This window comes from Megalops cyprinoides, chromosome 22 (assembly GCF_013368585.1).
Source record: "Megalops cyprinoides isolate fMegCyp1 chromosome 22, fMegCyp1.pri, whole genome shotgun sequence".
Taxonomy (NCBI): Eukaryota; Metazoa; Chordata; class Actinopteri; order Elopiformes; family Megalopidae; genus Megalops; species Megalops cyprinoides.
The window spans coordinates 21,499,319-21,516,012 of record NC_050604.1 but is presented as its reverse complement, the minus strand read 5'-3'; the positions used below and the strand labels follow the sequence as shown (position 1 = coordinate 21,516,012).

The 16,694-nt window shown below is 45.3% G+C and overlaps 1 protein-coding gene across 1 annotated transcript in view; it reads left to right on the top strand.

The window, feature by feature from the left end:
* LOC118769785 (protein WWC2-like) overlaps positions 1-9,910 on the top strand; it is a 61,661-nt gene extending 51,751 nt beyond the window's left edge. The window contains exons 16-23 of the mRNA XM_036517102.1: positions 59-211; positions 519-625; positions 938-1,193; positions 1,896-2,063; positions 3,232-3,324; positions 3,575-3,817; positions 5,547-5,674; positions 8,127-9,910. Coding sequence (XP_036372995.1) covers positions 59-211; positions 519-625; positions 938-1,193; positions 1,896-2,063; positions 3,232-3,324; positions 3,575-3,817; positions 5,547-5,674; positions 8,127-8,193 — 1,215 coding nt within the window. The 3' untranslated portion in view covers positions 8,194-9,910. The remainder of the gene's footprint in view (positions 1-58; positions 212-518; positions 626-937; positions 1,194-1,895; positions 2,064-3,231; positions 3,325-3,574; positions 3,818-5,546; positions 5,675-8,126) is intronic.
* Positions 9,911-16,694: the final 6,784 nt, after the last annotated feature.

Sequence of the window (16,694 nt, the reverse complement as noted above, 5' to 3'; positions counted from 1 at the left end):
CGGTTTTGGATAAAAGCGTCCGTCTCATGAATAAGTGTAAATGTGAATGTGTTTGCAGGCCGGAGCTCACATCAGCCTGGCCGACCTCCCGCTGTCTGCCGACCTCTCCAGCCACTGGTACAACCTGCTGGCCTGCAAGAGGAGCAAGGACCCCGAGGAGGAGCGCCCCGCCGTGGCCCCCGAGCAGCCCCCCAGCGGAGGGGTGGACCTGGTGAGTCCTCCCCCATCCTGCCGCCAGCAGGGGGGCAGGATCTCCATCCACGGAGCATCGTAATGTTACATCTTGTCATGTGTCATTACTTTACATTGTATTGCATTACATTACATTACAGCGGGTTATTTGTCTGCAGATGGCTTCATCCATTCTTACATGCTATCAGTTCATACATCTGTTTGACGCAGTGTGCTGATGAGTGCGTTGTGCTTGTTTGTGCAGGATGCAGTGTGCTGAGGAGTGCGTTGTGCTTGTTTGTGCAGGACGCAGTGTGCTGATGAGTGCGTTGTGCTTGTTTGTGCAGGACGCAGTGTCGGCCTTGCTGGAGCGGACCTCCACAGAGTTGGAGGCGGTGGAGCAGGAGCTGGCCCAAGAGGAGAGGGACAGTCAGCTGGAAATGGGGGAAGAATGGTACTGCCCCGCCCGACACTGCTCACCCCCCGCCCCCACGGACCAACACTGCTCACCTGCCCCACCACCCAACACTGCTCACCTGTCCCGCCCGACACCGTTCACCTGCTCTGTCCAACGCTGCTTACCTACCCTGCCTGACACCCGTTAGGGATCAAGCTAACGCTAGACGCTAGTGCTAGTGCTTGTGCTACTCTTAGGGCTAGTGCTAGCGCTAGCCCCTCAGAGATGTGGAGTCCTGTTCCATCTGTGTTTCTGAATGTGGTGTACAGTGATGCCATTTCACAGAGTTGTCTGGCCTCGTCCCTCCAGGCTGCAGATGCTGGGAGAGAACAGCGCGGAGCTCATCATGGGAGTGGAGGAGGAAGAGGAGGAGGATGAGGAAGAGGCGGAGGGGAAAGCGACCAGGGAGGCGGAGGAATGCACCCGCTGCGACAGTCGTTACAGAGAGGAGGAGGAGGAGGAGGAGGAAGATGGAGACGAACGGGTGGAGAAGGAGGAAGAGGAGGAGGAAGAGGAGAGGAAGGACGAAGCGATCTCTTCACAGCCAGCTGAAGGACCAACACTGGTAAGTGTTTCACTGAAGCCAAACACTCTGAAACAGAAACGCGGCATTGTGCAAAGCGAGTGAAATCTGCCCTTGAGTGAGTGTGTCGCTTAGAGACGCGCTGAACGCGGCACGGATCTCATCCTCTCATCCAGATGCCCCCACAGCTCCTCCCCTCGCCCCCCACACAAAAACTTCATTCCCGTCCGGCCGTTGGGAAGAAATCGGGACAGGCCAATCTCCTCCGCTCGGACCTCGCGCTCTCAGGGAGCCCAGCAGAGCACTGCTCGGAAATGCACATTCCTCGTTTCTAGAACATTCCTTTAGGATGGCCTTAAAAGAAAACCATTAAACCAGGAAGGAGAGGGCGGGGTGGAGAGTTGGGGTGGTGCCGTTATTGTCCGAGGCTGCAGCTGTCTGTTGCTGGCCAGATTAAATTTCATTACAGGAAAAGCAAGGTAATTCTTCACTGATTGCCACTGGCCACAGAAACAACAAGAGCTGCTATTCAGCCGCCAGTCTGAGGTCAGGCCAGAAGGTGCCTGGTGTTAGATCACTGCTTTTCAACACCTGGAATTAAACAGCGTCTGAACAAAGCAACAGAGAAGGAGGTTACTCCCGAGCGCCGCGGCGGTTTGTGTCCATTAGCCGGAGGTGAGGGGGCGTGTCTCTTTCCTGGCCTTCAGCTTGCAGACCAATAACGCGGGTTCGCCATCCCCTCAGGTGGACAAAGAGACGAACACGGACGACGCGGTGGTCCCCGAGAACGTGGCGGTGCGGCCCAAAGACCGGAACAACCTGGGCTCCAGGCAGCGGGTGTTCGTGCGCAACAGCATGGTGATGCGCTCGCAGACCTTCTCCCCGGGAGAGCGCAACCAGTACATCTGCAGGGTGAGTGGACTCGCCCTCACACAGCACACACTCCATTCAGCCATTTATTCAGTGAATAAGTTAGGGCTGAGTTAGGTTAAGTGAGGTTATGTTGTGTGCAAATGTTGTATACAAACGGAATCAGAAATTTACTCACACCCGCACACACATAGACTAAGCGGCTCTCTCACTCACACACACACTGCATTATTGGCATTTAGCAGACGCTCTTATACAGAACAACTTGCATTGGTATGTTATCCATTTATACAACTGGATATTTACTGAGGCAATTGTGGGTTAAGTACCTTACCCAAGGGTACAGCAGCAGTGCCCCATCAGAGAATTGAACCGGCAACCCTTTGGTTATGAGTCCTTCTCCTTACCACTGTACTACGCTGCCGTCCGCACACGCACTCTCACACACATACTCTAACACATTCTCTCTCTTACTCACACACACGCACACACACTGTAACACACGCTCTCCCTCACTCTCACTCACACGCACAGTGATATGAGGTACGGCTAGACATCACTCCAATCGTATTACGTTAACTCTTTCTCTGAGATGTCACATAAGAATGGCATTTGAGCTGCGAACCTCAGAGCCTTGCTTGTGTAAGGTTGGCACAGCGTTGCATATGGAGCATCGCGTTTCGTAGCGAGGCTCGAACCCGTGCGTCTCCTCTGCGCCGCGGCCGCCCCAGGATGGTCCTCTTTAAATGAGACGTCCTGCCTCGACAGCACCTCTCCTGCCAAATCGATTTCCAGGGGCGAAACTGGCGCGCCTCCAGTATTCAGGTTACACCTCAGCGGCTGTGCTTTTCTTCACAGCCGAAATACAAGACACACAGAGGGAGCGTTGCAAAGGAAGCGGCCCTAAATGCATTACTCACTGTCTGACACCGGGGGCTTCTCCAGTCTCCACACGTCGCCCAGAACAATTTAACTTTTCCTGCTTCGTTATGCAAGCCGTGTCAATTGCTTGTTTTTGTTTTGCCCCCCCCCCCCCACCCCTTTCTCTCACTTTCTCTCCCTCTCCCTCTCCCTCTTTCTCTTTCTTTCTCACTGTCTCTTTCTCTCTCCCTCCCCTCTCTTTTTCTCTCTCTCTCTCTCCCTCCCCCCTCCTCTCCTCCCTCCCCCTCTCCCTCCCTCTCTCCCTCTCTCCCTCTCTCTCCCTCTCCAGTTGAACAGAAGCGACAGCGACAGCTCGACTTTATCCAAGAAGTCCCCGTTCGTGCGAAACGCGTCAGAGAGACGGAGCCTGAGGGTGAAACGGGTACGTGAAACCTTTCACGCTCCGTGAGCAGCGCTGGCAAATCAAATCATGTCTCCCAAACGCAGTGTCTCGCTGCAATGTTAAAGAGTCGGCCTGATTTGACAATGCAAATGATACAGCATTCACACACTGTGGTGGCTCCCAAAAGATTGGAGGTAAAGCAAACAGAAAACAAACTCCCCGAAAACAGCCCAAACCCCCCCACACCCGCCTCCCCCCTCAGAGGGTTAATGTGCCCCTCTCCTTCTAGACCATCTGTCAGCCCGTGGTGCGGCGGGCGGCGCCGGAGCACCCGGCCCGGACCTCTCTGGACCTGGAGCTGGACCTCCAGGCATCGCGGACCCGGCAGAGCCGCCTGGATGACGAGCTGCAGGCGCTGCGGGGGCTGAAGGAGCGGCTGGAGGCCCTGAAGGCCCGGGGCGAGACCGAGCTGCCGCCCGGCGTGCTGGAGGACGAGCGCTTCCGCAAGCTGCTGAGGCAGGCCGAGAAGCAGGCAAGCGGGACCGCCCAACCGCCCCCACACAGCCCCCACCCCACACACCCACACTCGCTGCCCAAACCTGCCTCTCTGCCCTTTCTGTGCACCTCCCCTTTGCTTTGGCCTGGCACCTCCCCTTCACCTCCTCTCCTTCACTAAGACCTACCCCTCTTTCACTCTGGCCTGCACCTCCTCTTCACTAAGATCCTACATCCTACATCCTCTTTGATACCCATGATTTTCATACCCATGCTTAGCTATTGGTGTTAAGCCCTTTGTCTCTGCATATATAATCTGTGTGGCTGTGGAAAAACTCCTTATAAAAACATGGCAAAGATGGCAGCTGCACGCGGCCTCCCTCGGCTCAGTGCTGTGCCTTAGTAGTGGTGCAGAGAAAGCTAACACTAAAAGGTAAAGTTGCAGTGACTCACGGTTCAGATGAGTGGGCCAGGAGCATCACTTCCTGTCACACCAGCGCCCTCCTATCAAGCGTCAGGGGTGGGCTCAGAGGGACGGGGCCTCCCTGGCATTGATAGTCCTCTCTCTAAGGCCTGGAGGTGTAGCCCGAGGCTGCTGGTTGAACACACCGCTCCTGCAGGGCTGACTCATTACCACGCAGTCAAACGCAGTCAGAGACGTGCGAGAGTCGGAGCACGCAAACAGCGGCTGGGTGTTTTTAATGGAGGGGTTTCTGTGCTCGTAGCCCATCGACAGGACTAAAAGACCATATCAGCCGAAGGACTTCTGTAATTCAAACTAATTGAAATTGAAAAAAGTGGGTCTGCCTTTTGCACAAAATTATACTTGATTGATTCATTTCAGCCATGAGTTTGTAATAATTTGGATTTTTAAAAGCCTGGTCTCATATAGACTTGTCTCTGAATGGGCCTGTGTAGCATGATGTGTTTGGAGAGGTCGAAGAGGCTTGAATTTAATATAAGAAATAGACCATTATGACAGCCTCATTTATTTTAAAGCTAGAAACTATGTGCTCAGTAGAGATTCGGCGCTGCTGTAGATCAAATGAATTTCCAATATTTTGCAATCCAGAGCTGTCTGCAGCTCCCTGGAGAGGATGATAGAGAAGCATAAAGTTGCATAACATCCAAATGCATAAAGTTGTTGGTGCTCATGTGAAAGTTTTTTTTTGTTTGTTTTTTGTCTGTCCTACTGTTCTGGAACAGTACACCCCTATTCAGTCATGCTGTTTTGCTGCTCATTATTTTTGTCTCATAAATTTTTGCAAATTTATGTTCTTATTTTAGCAGTCACAGACATTTATTATGAATGTGATTTGTGACAAAGTAAAAAAAAAAAAAAAAAAAGCTTTGAGGATTGAATAGCCCCTTACCTTATCAGACATGATTCAGCAACTGAAATGTAATTCAAAAACTCTATCAGCCCTGGATGTCTTGGTTCCCACTTTAAAAGTCACTTCAAAAGAAGGAGCCTTAAACAGGTTGTTCTGAGGGGGATTAGTGCTGTTTAATTGTGTCTTTTGCTCCCTGGCTGGTGTTTTTCCTGGATGAAACCACGTGTGCTCTCTCATAACGACCTTCATTTTGTCTCCCACCTGAAAGCACGGCACTCGCTCAAGCGCCGTCCCTCCCTTTGAAGTGCATCTTTGTGTGTCTGCGTGTGAAGGTGCTTAAAAGTGCCCCCCCCCCCGGGCATGTTTGGATGAGTGCACTTCATGCCTGCTTTTTTTTCGTCTTCCTCCCTCCTTTTCCTGGCTTCCTGACAGGCGGAGCAGTCGAAGGAGGAGCAGAAGCAGGGTCTGAAAGCGGAGAAGCTGATGAGGAAGGCCTCCAAGGACGTGTGCCGCCTGCGGGAGCAGAGCCAGAAGGTTCCGCTGCAGGTCCAGTCTTTCAGGTGGGCCCCGCCCTTCCACAATGCCCCGCCCGCTATCCCGCCCCCTGTGGTCCCATTCATAGTAGATCTGAAAAACGCCCTGGGTTTACACTTAATAGTTCGGCAAATGGCTTTGATTGGTGACACTGTGGTGTCCTTTAACTTTAAATACCTGACTAATCAACTTGTACACCTGAGGTGATGGTGTAGTATTGGGTATGTAGAGGTACACAGACAGAGTAACCCCAGATTTCAGTGCGCTCCTCAGTCTAAGGTGCTTTAGCCCATGTGACACGGTACGCTCCAAGATGAGAACAGTGGAGGCGTGCTCTGATTAAGGCCAGTCTGTGTCACAATCGAGCCTGTATGCGCCCCCTACGAGCCTCTGCCCCCCCCCCCCCCAGCCTCCCCCGCCCCCCTGATCATACAGGACCCAGTTCTCTTGGTCTGTTTCACCTTCTCTCTCCCTCTGGAACCCCACTCTGCAACAGGTCAGCGGCCATTTGATTATTTGTTGTTATTTATGCATGTGGCAGACACCCAGGGCCTTCTTCGTAAGAGGCATGTAGAGTGTATCGCTGAGAGCTGCAAAAACAAGGGCCTGGTGACGTGTGTGATAAAGCAGCTGTTCTCCTCACAAATGGGCATTCTGGCAGTTTTCAGGCGTGAAACATTGCAGTAAAATGGGTGTCTCTGCTCAGTTTATATTTACTTCATGTTTGGTTATTATATATAGTGATCAGAATCCCGCAGCTTTGACTCATTTCACCGCATTGTCCGAAACAGCCTGACTATCTGTGGGACACACGCTCTCTGCTGCTCAGCCGGCTTGGCATCTTGGCGGTTGCCTTCCTGGTAGGTGGAGTGGCACACGCAGGTATAAGACTGTAAGAGTCAGTAGACACCCTTTCATCCCCGCTGCTCTGGTGAAATATACTGGCTGGACCACAGCCCTGTAACTGGTGAAGATGGACAGGACTTAAAAGGACTTACTGCAGACCAAAATGACAGGTGTATCTCTGGCCCACACCAGTGCTGTGCAGAGGATTTGAGAAAACAGCGACAACACTCTGTGTGTGCGTGCACGTCTGTCTGTCCAGGGGTTCTCGCTGCAGGCAAAACACAGCTCAGAGTACTGACACACTGCTGAGAAGGAGTGATTTTGAACACGTCTGTGTCAGTCGCCACGGAAACGTTCATCAAGTTTTCCATTTTTGATGGACACTTAATTTAAACTACTTCACAGATTTGACAGTGCTATGTGACCTTGAACTGTTTTTTTTTTCCCCAAGTTAGAAAAGCAATTTCCAGACACTCCTGGACACGTTATTGCTCTGAAAAATCCCAGAATTCAATGTTTCTGTGACATCACTGGTAGTGCACATCCAGAAGGAGCTGGGAAATGGGTCATTTCCCAGTCTGCAGTTATAACTTTGTTGAAGGAAGGCTTTGGAAATGCAAGTGTTTACATGTATTATGTACTTGAAACACTAAAGTTTTTCTAAAATATTTGTCTTTTCAAGTGTTGTGATTGTCATCAAACAGTCTTCACATGCTTCATACATGTACCGCACTGTCTTTCCCATACTGGTGTCTGGTGAGGGAACTCAGACACCTGATAGCTCAATTGGATTTGGAGCAAAACCATGGCTATACAGCATTATTATTTTTACACATTTGAGATCACATTCTGTGTCAAGGCGATGTTCAGACCTAAACTGCACCGCGTGGTTTAACAGATGAGATTGACTTGGTGACGGTTCGTGTCTCAGACTTGATAACAGCCCTTTTGCACTGCGGCTGTTAAGGAAAGGGAAACAAAGGAGAAACTAAACACAGTTTGACTTGCACTCGGTCTGGGTAACAAGCTGTCAGATTTAAATGCGGCCGGCTTTTTTGAATGACAGTTTATGCAGACATAGTGTTTTGTAGCCCTGTGGTGTTAGGCCTTTCCGAAAGTCTCATTTCTTTTGGAATGCAGCGGCCCCCCTCCCCCGTTCAGTCAGAGCGGCCTGACAGGCAAAGCCGCAGGTGTGCATGCAGGCTAGCGCCGAATGTGGAAGTGATTATAAAAGCCGTCCTCCGCGCGGGCGCTGTATGGCAGCGGCCCAGCATGCTCCTCTCTTTCCCAGGTAAACGGGGGATTAGTGTCGAATTGCGCAAAAGAACAAGTGTCACGATTTCAGGTGTTTGGCGCTGAATGCTCTGGTGTGTGTCTGACAGGATTAAGACTTTTACCCCCCCACCCCCACCCCCCAGAGGAGTTTTCCAGACTCAGTCATTTACCACTAAGGACAGAGATACACTGAACAATTATGCGTGTTAAGCGGTTATTTTAAGCAACATTTCATAACTGTGTCTACTATAATTCATTCACTGACAATGTCTCTTGCAGGATTCATGAGTATGGAAGTCTACATGTGGCATTAAATATTGTACCTGTGTTAACTGTTCACTCTCTCTTTCTCTGCAGGGAGAAGATGGCCTATTTCACAAGAGCCAAGATAAATATACCCTCACTTCCAGCTGACGATGTATGATCATGTTTTATAGAAAATAATGAAGTATTTTTCCAACTTTTTAGCAGAGTATTTTAATAGAGTAGCCACTTGAATAAAATGAAAATGAACAAAAAAATATTCAATAGTTTTACACCATAGGGGTTACGCATTTGTACAATATGTTGTAATTGAATACTGTCATGTAAAAAAAAAACAAATGGCTTTCTTTTTTTCAGAGAAAACCAAAGTAGAGTAATTCTGGTACACGTATGTGCTGATCATGCTTCTGTACAGTTTGTGTATACATGGCATGGTTTTTGTAAAGTTGGGGCGCTGAAACGAAATGGGACAGCTCCACTGCTTGTCTGTGTGGTTTTGTCTCCCCCTGGTGTCCCGCACGGGGACTGCGGGTGGGGGGGGGCGATTCTCAGTGTTAAAAGTGTGGCGTGAGCAAAGGATGAACGGACCTGTGAAGCTTTTCCTCCTTTGCTCATACCGTAGTTGCCCCCCCGCCGCGCCCGAGTCAGAACAAACAAACCTTGTGAATGTATGCTCTTTTCCTCATTTTTTTTTTTAGTTTTGTTTTGTTACTGCACTGAATTGCATTCTGATTACTGTTTATACTTTTTGTTTTTTTTGATATTTTGCACCTTCAACACAAGCGCCACAACTTAGTCAGTATTCTCTCATTGTAATCACAATGCCTTCCACATTTACATAAATCCCATCAAATGAAATGGCAAGTCATGTTAGCCAGCGCCGAAAGAATCTTGTTTATTCAAGGGAGAGAGAGAAAAAAAAAAAACCTCTTATCTACTGTGTAGCATAGCAGGTTCATGGAAATGCCTTCTTTTTATAGATAATATGCCTTAAAGGTTTTCAGACTAAAGAAGCAATCAAACAGAATGCATATATAGCACGGGTGGCTGAAATGTGTGTGTAAACCCGACCAATGCCAAATGAAGGATTTCGGCTTTGCAATGCGAAGCGCGGGTGGCGTTGTCAAAAAAAAGGTGTAAAATGCGTATTAGTATTGTCAGCATAGTCATATTTATTTTTCTCTTGTGGTTTATCTGTCCTCGCTCTAATACTGGTGGTGGCGGCGCGCGACCAAGATCAGACCCTTCCCACTCGCGCGCCCGAGAGCATCGTCACGACAGGTTTGGGAAGGAGTCCCTCCTGTCCTCCTTTAAAAAAAAAAAGAAAAAAAAAACAAAAACTGTTCTCTCTTTATCAGTGCTGTCTGAATGAGGAACAATATCTGACCTCCAGTCAGTCCATATCGACTATTATTTTTAAGTTCTATTCATTTTTTTCCTTTTTTAATTTTAAACTAGCTGAACAAGCACTATTTATACACATCTAATCTGCCTCAAATGGCTAAACGCTACAGAACAAAAATAATTATTCCAATTGCAAGAGGAGCATCAGAGTATTTTCATAAATGACCCTCCGATCAACAAATTAAAACCAGTAGATCAAACAAGGCAACTTACTGATGTCTCCACACGAACTGACAATGGTGTTTATCTGTGGAGGAATATTTTGGATGCTAGCCACAGGATCAATGCTGTGGGCAGACACGGTAAAGGGCAGGAATGTATGGTTTGCATGTGAGAACACTATTCCAATCCATAATAATGTGCAGTAGGCTTTCCGTCACAGTGCATCTAATTAAGCTTATGTCAAGTGAATTATTTGCTCAGTAAATGAATATTTAACAGAGGAGAATGAAATGAAGGTTGCTGTTTCAGTTTGCCCAGACTGCTTGATTTGTAAAATGTACCTAGAGAGATGTTGGTAGAAACTGTTCTTTTGATTTATTTTACATTTATTTATTTGCTGTCTTATTTATGTTTGGTTATGTACAGTTCAGTTCTGGACATTTTAAAAGTTAACACATTAAAGGTAGAGTGAGTTTCATCCTTTTTATCATTTTTTTTTCCTTAATAGACTAATTGAAATAGGATTAGACTTGGTATCAAATGCAGGTGGTTATCCATTGTCCTATTTATTACAACATTCTAAACAATACATAGTTGTTCTTCATATTCATTACTTTCAAGGCCCGGGTACAACTCAAAATACAGTTTAATCATTTCTCAAGTTTCAAGTCGCTGTCTTCCTGTAGGGTTTGTCTAGTGTCTTTTGCTTCCCCATTCCTTAAAACTTCTACAAACAAGAGTTTGTGGAATTTGAACAAGGCAGGCAACCTTATTTTTATGAAAGTTTCCTGTCTGAGTTGACTAATTGTCTACTTTTTGCACACTTCTCCAGCTTCTCATTAATATGACAAGCTGTGGAAATGGGACTTATCGCTTCATCTTATCTAACCAGCCACCTAAACCACCTTATCTTCATCTTTACCAGAGGACATTGTTCACACTTGTATGTTCTTTTTCTTGAAAAGACTGCATGTCCATAAGGGAAATTAATGACAAAAATAGGTTTCCAACAAAACACTGTCTTTATGGGAGACCAAAGGGGAGTTTCTTACAAAATTATGAACTGGAAGAAGTGATTTGTTTTTAACATGAACATGACCCCATGGCTTGGAGCCTGGAGCTGTTTGTGTTGGTAAAGAACATCACTCAGAAAAAGTGGCATTGAAATTGCCTGTTAGTGTGTATGTCTGCATCAAACAACTGTGCTTCAAACAGTGCTGAATGATATACATGTACTTACATGCATTTGATCCCAAGTCTGTTTAGAGAAAGAAATATACATGTATTTTGGTATTTAGATTCAGAATATTATTCACTTGGCATGCATTTCCATTTTTATCACTGAATAGATTGTCAAAAAATATTCTCATACTTTTTTTTATTGGTCTTCAAAAAATAAATTTGATCTCTCTGCAAATTGTAATCATGGTTTAAAAATATATATATAAATCTGAATTAGTCAGTATGTCTCCAATATTTATGGCATCTTTAATTTGTAAATAATTGTATTACTCTTACATATCTAAATACAGAATCAAACTTACTGTTTATTTTATTACTCTCTAGATTGATTGGAAGTATTGAAGCCAATCTTGCTATATCAAGGGATATTAGGAAGAAACAATGACAGTAGGCAATTTTCGATAAAAAGACACAAAGTGACCATTTAACGATCAGAACTTTCTCACTTTCCGTTCCCGAAATAACCGAAGCATGAATGATCAGAACTGAACCAGGTAACGAGTGGTAAGATTAGCATGTCCGTGTCTTGTGTTGTGGAGTCGTCTGGGAGGGTCTGTGCACAGTCGAACCGTGTGTTATTCTTGTCTTTGCACCTTTTCATGTGTTCCAGTGATTTGGTTTAAAAAAAAAAATACAATTTTTAAACAAAATTTTGTCTGAGGTCTTGTCATTTCACAGTCTGGTCACAACCCCATCATTCACACCATACTGGGATAATGTATCACTCAATAACAACATGGGCCCCTATTACAGTCAGCTTTCTCAAGATGGCCCCTGGAGAACCATTACATTTATGTCCTGCCAGACAGAATGTAGCCCCACAGCGGCGAGGCCCTGGCGGCTGATTGATTGACTCTTAGGCACCCATAATTGATGGGGTGTGCATGAACCGAAATAGACTGTCCAATCAAAACTGCCACCTGGTAGTCCTGGAACGTTGTCAAAGGGGGCCGAAATAAAAAAAGTCGCATGCATGAGAGCCAACAAATTGTGATAATCAAAAACTGTATAAATCTCAAAGTGTTATTGAGTGGTCTCATTTTGGGGCAACAGCTGTTGTGAAATCCTTCTTGCCACTACCCACTTCAGTATTGGGTCTGGAACAAGGCCAGATGCATAGTTCATCAGTCAGATGCCTTGGTCAATACTGCCAAAGCTAACACAACAACTTGCGAATCAGTTGCACAGGAGTAGTCTAGCCAGTGAGAGTGTTCTCTGGTTGTGTTGCCATGGTTGTTTTCCTAGGTCAACAGTTAGGTTTTTCTGTTCACCATCTCCTGCCTTTCCTAGAAATCATTTGAACTTGATGTCTTAAATGTAAAAGCTTAGCTGGGGGTAAACTGCATTTCATAAAACACAGCTGTTATTTGTTGTATAAATCAAGGGATGCCGTTGTCAAAATTTAATTGATACCCACGTCAAACAATTCACTGAGCGGTTTCCCTTCCGTGAAAAGGATAGTGGCGAGCTGTAGAACTTTTCAAGTTTTTATTAAATTTTATGAGGTGTGCAGTCGGCATTACATGGCCTGACTTTCTGTCTGTTCCACTCGGGGTGCTGGCATATTGCTGCAGTTTGCAGGCCGAGCTCACCTTTTTCCAAATGATTGGTCAGACAGTTCAGGCAAATGCCAAGAACAGCGGTAGGACTACCACTTCACTGTCCCATTTGTTCTTCACAATGTCACCATGGTCACTCACCTGTCTGCCTCGACCCTGCTAATAGCGTCCGCATTAGCAAAACGGACATGTCCTCCTCCCGAAGACCTCGTTTGTCTCTTTGAAAGAGTCCAACCCCACTGTCATCGTTCCAGACATTGGGGAACCAGCTTGCAGTCAGTTGATTGGTGGCCACTGTATGCGGCCTCTCATTTGCCGTTCAGACATGGCATAAGTGGGGCAGGTACCGCGGTCCTTCTCCACTGGTACGATCACTAGCATTATTAAAGTGAATCCCCGCTCTGCTTTGTCAGACTGGACTGCTGTGTACGCCACACTGCTTTCTCGCCTCCCGATTCGTAAGCCCCCTCTGCTAATCTCAGTATTAGGAGACTTAGCATTACATTTTTTCGCATGCATTACACGCAGATATGTTCTGGATGTCTTCTTCTCAGAGGCCAGCCGATTGCTTGCGTCGGTCTCCGCCGCCGAGCTCGGGGGGGAACGACTCTCGCAAAGACAGACTAAAGGATTACAGAAGCGCAATCCTGGATTTTCCAGCCCGCCATTGTCTTCAGAGAGAAATGGAGTTGAAAATTAAAACTGTAAGTCGGCTCCGCAGCGAAAGAAAAAAAAAGCTTGCCTCAGCAAGACCGCTGTCTTATCAGGTTCCAGCAGGGCGAGGGAAAAACATCCCAATGTGTCACAGCGGCCCCTTCTACACCCCCGTTCCCCTCCGGTCCTTAAACACACGAGCACTGCGTATTAACATCAAATCACTGCCACAGAATCACTCATATAGGCAAATGTCTTTTTAAAAAAAAAAAAAAAAAAAAAAAAAAGACCCACAGCTCTCCTTTGCAGCAAATGTGTGGTAACTTAGCAAGGGAAAGCAGGAGGATGTGGACAGAAGGAAGTATCTGTCCAAATCAATACTTGTATTTTCCAGTATTGCTGTTTGTTGTGGGCATTACAATAACCTGGAGGTGACAGGGTGATGGGAGTAAGTATTGATTTGATTGTACATAAATTCAGCAAAAAAATAGTGAATCAATGCCTAATATTTAGGAGTATGGCTGGCAGGAAAATATATTGCCTTTTCTGAGTCCCATCTCCTCAAACTTGTGTTTTTGATTTGTCTGAAAATGAAAACAACTACAGCTGTTCACTGCGCGTGTGGCTACAGCATGCGCCCGCTCGAGCGAGCAAAGAAACGCACAATACAAGTAGCGGCCCGTCAAGATTGTCTTTCTTCACAATCCATCCAGGCCTTGGTTAAGCAGAACGTTCCCCGGGTCCTCCCTGCGGTAACCAGCATCTTAGCTCTTGAGCTTCAAAGCAGGGGAGGCCTCTCTTGAAGCCGCTGCACTGTTCTGTGTGCATCCATGACGGGCGCAGTGTGAATGCGTAGATGAATGCAACAGCAGCCACAATATGCTGATCCCCCCCCCCAAAAAAAAAGGGGGGGATTTGAAATGGAGCTGTTGAAATATATCATCCGTACCAGATAGAAACAAACTGAGTGGCTAGAGGCTCTGGCTGTGATCACACAGGCTGGTATGATGATTAGATGTTGTAACGCACGCCTTGCACAATCCAACATGACTGTTGCTGAGAAAACGACAATGTGTTCTAATTTAAATAAAGTCTCTTGCTTTTCATTAAGAGGAACCCTGTTGCCTGCCTTCCACCTGCCCAGGGACTACAGATGAAAATAATCACTGCAGTCAACTTTGGAATTCTTACATACACACATCTGCAGAAATGTTGACTAGTGTGCAGTGTCCCTGTGAAATAAACATAATAATAGAATAGGTTCTGAACAAACAACTCGGTCTCAGACTAACCCAACACAGACTATACACGCCTTCATCAAAACCACTAAGCCTGAGTGCAAAAGACACCAACAACAGTTTGCATCGTAGCCAGCTTCATGAGAAACACATAGATCCATTCCTTTATTCAGGTCCAGGGTAAAAGCTGAAATACAAAACAGTGAATAGTTAGAACTGTCACACTAATACAAAGCCAGCTGAAAGCCATTGTTCTCATATGGGCAAATAAGAGTTCACAGTGCTGGAATTTGCAGGTTAAGAAATAGTGGAAAGCTTGTGAATTCAAAATAAAATGCTTCCCAAACAGGTGTTGTCCTAGTATGAGACCAATGCTGGCTTAAATACTGGTCGTATGTATGCTGCCCACATGAGGCCAACAGGATTTTTTGGCCACTGGAGTGGTAGCGATCCTGACCTATCAGCCCTGCAGGAGCAACCTACGCCAGTCCAAAACTCATTGTAGCATGGCCACACACAGCCTGTCCTTAGCCCATATGCTCTGTGGCAACCTGTAGTTGTAGCATGTGGGCACTAGTCTGGACTCAAGAGTATTTTGTGCATTTACACTACCTCTGGGTATACTAGGGCCACAGCTGGTCTCTACCAGTCACTGTTTGTCATGGAATAGAACCAGGGAAGGGGAAACTGGAGAAAATGGTTCTGTCGAAGCAGAACCAAACAAAAATATATGTGTATATTAAGAAATGCGTGTCCAAAGTTCCAAACCAAAAACTCGGCCTATAATGTAAATTTTTTGACGGAATGTTCTCAATTATATAACGAACAAAGAAATACTTGAACAATGAAAGAAATAAATGGATAGCTGGTTAAAATTCAAAAATTAAAGTTTAAGATCTTTTTCAAATATCCGGTCTACATATTACATTGATATTGTGATAAACGTCATTGTTGTATTTCAAATGTTGCGTTTTCCGCGAATCAAATGACATAAAACAACTGAATTTTATTTTATATGATAGTTTATTTATTTATTTTAATATATGGTTATTTCAGTACGTGAAAATTACACTTTGCTGTCTGAAACGATTTCCCATCACTTTCGTGTGAAATCAGCGGATTACGTTTCAGATTGTGATTAACTACCCACCCAGTAGGTTAAACCGATGGGCTCCCGTTCATGTCTGAATTTCATAATGAAAAGGTGGAAAGGCTGACATTTTTAAGTCAGGAAAATTTACTAAGGGCTTTGAATTATTTGAATTATTATTCTGGTCAGCCAGCAAATCTTTTAAAAATGTTGTCAACCATTAAATTAAATGAATGTATGACATGCTTTCTTTATTCTTTCCCCCATTTTTCCATGTACATATTTCTCCCAACGCTCGTTTTTTCCCTAAAATAATCCCTCTTTAATGGTTAACGGTGCGTTTGTACTGTGTCATTGTGCCACCTAGTGAAAAAAAGAAGCTATTTGACATCTCACACAACTGAAAGTCTGTGTTCTGACCAACTTCTTTCCTTTTTTCTCTAACTACAGAGAAGAAAATGTGCGTTTTCCTTAACTACCTGCTTTCCTTAACTACCTGCTCAATCCGATATTTGACTGTATGTTTATATTAATTAAATGAATACCTTCCTACACACAAATATATATTATTGAAAATATGCTATTATTGAAGTGAAGGGTGAAAACGCTTCAGCTGCCACTTCCGTATTATAATATATTTGATTGCACAGTGTCGGATGCTATTTCATGCAGTCAGACTCTTTCTGCAGTCATTCTATCACGATTCAGTGGCACCCTTTTCTGGAGGATTTTAAGTTTGGGTGTGATTAGTTCATCAGTTCAGAGTTTCTCTTAAAACAATCTAATACCCTCCTCTCACACACATTTGACGTTCGCACAAAATTATAGACAGACCTCTGTCTTTCTAAAATGAAATTGGGTGAGCCGTTCTCCATACTTGAAGGAAATGTGTGGTATCACTTTAAATTCTCCCATGATCGCTTTGTTCAACCGCAAACTTTTATAAGTACACGGAAACGTTTTAAACAAATGGTTGGAAAAAACTAACACAAATACACTAACATGTCACTAACATGAATATGGCATGTATAGCTTTATTTCACATATATGCAGCATTTTAGCTGTTTTTTGCTTCAAGTAATTGTATTAAAATATCTATTTTGAAAGCCCCCCGCCCTATAAATTTGCATAATGTATTCGTGAACAAAATCTTAGAAAGTTAACACATGAAACGCAATATGGAATATTACAATAACATTTGATACAACATATGCAATCACTGTGCATTATTGTATATGTTGTCCGGCGGTTTAGGCAATATAACGAAACAAGCTGACAACAATATCAAACCATGAGCGTGTTTGGTTTTACT